At 23.9% G+C, this 6,028-nt stretch overlaps 1 protein-coding gene and 1 long non-coding RNA gene across 2 annotated transcripts; one reads left to right on the top strand and one right to left on the bottom strand.

Moving 5' to 3' along the window:
• Positions 1 to 479: 479 nt before the first annotated feature.
• On the bottom strand, positions 480 to 3,564 carry LOC129606264 (uncharacterized). Its single transcript, XR_008696758.1, has 2 exons — positions 3,173 to 3,564; positions 480 to 1,965 (listed from the first exon to the last, which is right to left on the bottom strand). It is a non-coding gene; the product is annotated as an uncharacterized LOC129606264 (long non-coding RNA).
• A 965-nt stretch (positions 3,565 to 4,529) lies between these two features.
• LOC129606403 (thioredoxin domain-containing protein 15) lies at positions 4,530 to 5,724 on the top strand. Its single transcript, XM_055516722.1, has 2 exons — positions 4,530 to 4,668; positions 4,724 to 5,724. Exons 1-2 carry the CDS (start codon positions 4,632 to 4,634, stop codon positions 5,575 to 5,577), a joined length of 891 nt encoding a protein of 296 aa, XP_055372697.1. The 5' UTR covers positions 4,530 to 4,631; the 3' UTR covers positions 5,578 to 5,724.
• The last annotated feature ends 304 nt before the right edge of the window (positions 5,725 to 6,028 follow it).

The raw sequence follows: 6,028 nt of genomic DNA, 5'->3' as shown, positions 1-6,028 counted from the left end.
ACCTTGTATTAGACTATAAATTAATTATTATATTAATATGCGAGAATAAACTAAACAAACAAATATTAATTTTAACTAATTTAAAAAGCAAGAAATTTAACTAAATAAAAAATAATTTATTTTAATTAATATTTTTTTAAAATTTAAGTAAGTAATTTTTTTAAATTTTAATTTGTTATTAAAGATATGGCAACACTGCTTTATATAAATTTAAAAAATACACACAAAAAAACAACTATATTTTTTAATTTTCATTTCATATTTACTTAAAAAAGATTGTTTTTTCTTTCTCTTCTTATTTTTATTGGAAAGAGATATAAGATACTTTTATTAAAAAGAGATTTATAAAAAAAATATATATATATTTATGCACACAATATGAGAAAACAATATATAAACTTGATTTTGTTAGTAATATTATTATATATGTATGTATGCTGGTTGTACTTATATAAAATGTAATGGATTAAAATTTATTGTTGTTTTTTTTTTCTTGAAGCGTTTTGTTTTTTAATATTTTCCTTGTAGCTATCAGAATTTGTTGAAATACTTAAATGGTATTCTACACTTGAAGAGAACAAGAGTTTTTTTGTTAACGATTGTGTTCTACTTGTATATTGTGTGTTTGTGTATATAAGAAACAAGTATTAAGAGAACAACTGATTTATTTTTGTTTTGTTGATGCATATAAAATTTAAGTTATTGGTCATAAATATAACACTTGTGCTCTCTTATATCACTTAGAACCAAAAGGCCGAATAAAATTTTTCTTATTTATTTTTTTTTGCAATATTATATCATTGTATACAAATAGTAGATTATAATATTAAAAATAAAATATTAAAATATGTATTTTTGTAATTTCTTTGTTAATTTTTCTTATAGCAAACAAAATTGAATAAAAAAATATTTTTGTAGCGCCGCTTTTATTTCACTTTATAATTTTTTTGTTTTTGTTTTGTTATTACAAATTTTGTTGCAAGTTTAATATTTATTGTTGCTATTTATATATGTAAAGCGACATGCGTAAGCCTTAATACTAAAAAATTACATGCACACACATACACAGATACATATTTTGTTTTGGCTATCTTTGAACAAAAATTAACCAGCTGGCTGTTTTTTTTTCTTGTTTTTATGTTAATGATTATTTCTTGTTGCTTTGTAGTTTTTCATGCCTCAAAATTTATTAGAGAACTACATACATTATACTTTAAATATTTTATTCATGCGATATTCGATTTAACCAAAATTTTTGTTAACATCCATTGAAATATTTTGTATTTACTGTTAAATTTTAAAGCAATAGTATGATATATTTAATTAAACCGAAAAATTTAATATATTTGAATCCAAAAACAAAATAAATTTAATTATATCTTTAATATTTCAATAATTGTTTTTTATTATTAAAATTTCCAAATTTGGTTTTGTTGTTTTGTTGCTCTTCAGTAGTTGCTTATATTATTACATTACAATCATACATAAATCCCAAATGTCTGGATATTTTTTATTTTTATTGCAAAGATATAGTTGTTGCTGCTTATATTATTGTAGTTGTGCTATGTGGTTTTTGGAGCTTTGTATTCTATCTACAATTTATCGCTTTTTAATTTTATTAATAATTCTTTTAATGTGGTATTAAACACACACACACACACACATTCTCTCTTATGCACACAGGACGGGTGAATTATTAAATGTGTGCGTATTTTAAGAATTATAATTTTTACTTTATTGAAAATTATAATATTAGATTTTATTATAGAAAGAACTTATAATATTTTATAGAATGTCACTTAAAATTGACAATATTACACATGCAATATAAAAATTTTAAAATATTTGAAATTATTAAAAAATGCAATTTTTCTTTTGGTTTTTCTTATTTTATAAACACTCTTTTACACATAATATTATTGGTTTTGATATTAAAATATTTCTGGAGCACTAGTTTTAAATATTCTTAAATATAAAAAAGAACAAAAAATAAAAAATTTAATTTTAGGCTTTCTTATTTTTAATTTTTAGAATGGATGACAAGTAAAAAAAAAAGTATTGTAGCCATAAGAAAAAAATATTTTTTTTTATGTTTGAGAAAATTTATCAATGAATCATGTAAAAATTCTACAAATTCACCAACACAATGGTAGTTCCACAAGGAAAAACAAAAAAAAAAAATAACTGAAGCGCTCAGACAAATTTTACTTAAGCGTGCAAGTGTATTGTTTTTTGCATATTATATCCATTTGTATATGTATGTACACACATATATATTCTATATAAATTTATAATTTCAAGTTATTTTGTCTGGAAATTTAAATATGGAATATTAATGTACATACATAATATGTAAGCATTATATATTACAAATGTATTCACATAGAAAATCGGTAGAAGATAAAATGTGTGTATATATAGAAATTATAATCCACATTGCTTATGGGTATTAAATATATCGAAAGCCGGGGCTTTTAGGTAAAGAAATGTAAAATATGCAAAACTAAATATGCCATCATGCACCTATCCGGTTAGATAGCTATATATAAATTTATTATATGGGGTAGGTGTGTACGTATGTATGTGTATAGAATTTCAATTACATATTTATATTTAATATGTGAGTCCCGTTTTTGTATAAAAATATATATATAGTAGACATCAATTTTATCTCACTAATGGTCTTTTCCGTGTAGGTATGTTTGTAGTATATGCATTTAAAAATTAATATAAAAAAGTCTAAAACTAAATAAGTGACAAACATAAATTTTTTATTCCATCTAAAATATTTGATTAAATATAATTTAATTTATATTTTATTATATTTGAATTAACTTAATTAATATTATATTATATACAAAATAATTTTGAAACACTTTTTAAAAATTGCTTTGAACTTTTATTTATTCCATAAATTGAATGTTTTATTAAACACACACACATTCTTATGTACGTGCCTATAAAGTTTGAAATATGATTCACTTACAGCATACTTCAATATTCTGAAAATATTTTTAAAACTAATAATTTATTCCTTTAAAAATTTATGATATTTTGGTGATATGCCGAAAATACCGAGATTAATATTTGCACTTTATTTAAAAATAACTTAAACTGTGTAGATATAATTATTTGATAAAAAATGTTGAACAATTATAAGTATGTATATTACGTGAATGAATAAATGTTTTTTATTGTTAATTTTTGAGAAAATTAAATTTTATTATTTTACTTTAAATTAAATACCAGTTAATTTTCATTTCTAATTTATTTTTCACCTTTTTTAAATTATTTTATTAAAATTTTAGAAGCGCGAATATTACAGCGATAAATTGATCTTGAACAAATAATCCAACCGTACGATACAAAAATCTCATCGCCAATGCACATAAAGAGAGAAAATATTTTTATTCAACCAGCCAACTACCAGTGTATTGATATTTTTCCTTGTCAAATATTGTAGCTGTTGAATGTGAAATGTATTAATAAAATCAACATATTAGTTGTAGCAAACTACAATCCACCGAAAAAATGAGAAATAGAATAGAATAATTTTTATGAGAAAGAGTAAAAGATTATGCGAAAGAGAATAAAAAATATGCGAATATGTGATTTTTGATGTAGTGTAGGTAAAATTTGAAGTTTGATAAAAAAAAAAGAAATAAGAAGAAACTGAGCAAGCCGTTTTTGTCATGGATTTGGTTGTGTGAAAAAATGACAGATTTTGTGTGTGACATTTTTGGAAACAAGTTTTTTCAAACGAAGTGTCAAAAAATATACGCAACAGCTGTCAGCAGGAAGAAATGTCAATTCTGCTGGAAATTACATGGATTTGTTTATTGGAAGAATGGATTTATACTGAGCAAAATTTATTGAACGGAAAATCAGTAGATTGTAAAGAAATACACTTTTTTTAAGTATTTTTTTTTAATAAAATGGCAAGTTTAGTTCAAAATATTCGAACTATTTCTATTTTTAGCAAGTTTATGTGTTAAAATTGTAAAATGAATTCGAAAATTTTACTTCTCCAAATATAACGCAGCACAAAAAAAAAACCAATTAATAACATTTTATGTGTAGACAAAATTTATTTTACAACCATGTATAATTTCAAGGACTAGGTGCTTTATACCGATTATTGATTATTGAATGTCACCATTTTCATACGTCACATATTAATAAAACACATACTAGTTTGAGTCTAATATGCTCAATTTCAAATTTTTCAATCACATGCCGGCAATTTTGAAGATTTATTATGTATACATGGTAAAATTTTATTTTAACTTATAATTCAACTTTTTGATGATATAAGAAGAGAAATGTAAAATTGGAAATACAAAATTAGAAACTGAATGAGGAATGGATATTATTATATGAAAACTGGACACTAGGTTGCTTAAGTTACAATTTTTTATAACTTTTATTTAATTGTACTTTTCATATTTGCCAACGTTAGCGCTTTTTCCTTTACAGAAGTGTCAAAAACAAAAAGGAAAATACTTTCTAAACTTCATTATAGGTTGACAAATCAATCTATCAAATTTCACTGCAAACAATCAAAATCTTTGTTTTGATTTGTATTAATTCCAAAAGTTGAGAGAATTTAAGACGTATAAGTTTAATAAGAAATGCTTATTTTTCGACTTGGATTTGTACTTTTGCTGAGTTAGATTTCAAAACTACATTTTAAACAATTTTTACTAAAAAAAAATCTTTGCAGCTATAACAGTTCAATCAATAGAACTTCGTGGACTTCAATTTTGGGCGAATTTTTTTAATTATGATTCAGATAATAGGAAAGATTCAGATGACGATTCGCAAAATTCATCGGTATTGAACGCGGGAAACGGTGTATGTAATTATAACTTTATTGATTATGTTTCACTGAAGGATGTTAGAAATTGTGGCCTCAATCAAAAAGATGAAATTGATATTTCAAACTCAAATGCGCCCGGTCCAAGGCCGTTAATTAAAGTAAAGTGTGCACCAAATTTAGGTAATGGCACTGTTAACATAGTTGAATCAGTTAAAGATGTTATAACATTACTGGCACCGCACGGAAATTCAACAAAGCGAAATGTTGAAGGAAGTTGCACATTAATTCTATTTTACGCCAAGTCATGTACAGCGAGTGCAATTGTAGCCCCACATTTCAATGCATTAGCAAAACAATATCCTGATATTAGAGTAGCAGCTATTAATGCTTTTCGTTTTCGAAGTTTTAACACAGACTTTGGAATTGTTGGCCTACCAACTTTATTACTTTTTCACCAAGGAAGACCAGTTGTAAAATTCAATGATACAGCAGCTACAGTTTATAATTTTGCAAAATTTGTTACAAGACATACAGATATTCCTAGTGTTGCACCATCCCCTTTTGTCACTTCAGAAGATTTTAGTGGACCTCTACCAAATAAAGTTGAACGAGAACCTGATTATTTATTATATTTAGCTTGGTGCTTTATTTTAGTATGCGTGGGCTACTATTTTACAAAGTCAACACTTTATATGCAAATAGTTGAAATGATACAAAGAAATTGGAGGGAGTCTGAAATACATTTAGAAACTAGTTAAATTATGTTTTTAATTTAATAGTGATTTTTTCTTTAATTAGTAATTTTTTTCTTTAATCTTTAATTAGTCTTATTGATTTTATTTAATTCGACTATTTAGTTTAAGAGTATTTAAATGTTTGTTTATGGTAATATATGACTGGATTGAATTTTGAAAAATTTTTCTTTTGAATATTTCAGAAAAGAAATTTTATAAAGTTACTACAAGAACTAAGAATTAAAGAAAATCCCAGCAATGTGAAACATTGATTGTATATAAAATCATCATGAATTCTTAATATTTTGTCGTCTATACACTTATGTAGTTAAGTAATGAATTTGCTCATAGTCATTAGTAATATTTTTTTTAAAGTTTGATTTCTTTTATCACTTTAATAATTCTTTTATCACTAATTTTAAATCGGCAGGTTATTTACATTACATTTTCATTAACCGTTTCTGGATAAGAAATT

The sequence above is a fragment of the Condylostylus longicornis genome, unplaced genomic scaffold, assembly GCF_029603195.1.
Source record: "Condylostylus longicornis isolate FDR11 unplaced genomic scaffold, ASM2960319v2 ptg000018l, whole genome shotgun sequence".
In the NCBI taxonomy this organism is placed as follows: Eukaryota; Metazoa; Arthropoda; class Insecta; order Diptera; family Dolichopodidae; genus Condylostylus; species Condylostylus longicornis.
Note: the sequence above shows the minus strand (reverse complement) of the source record. Positions and strands in the feature narration are given on the sequence as shown.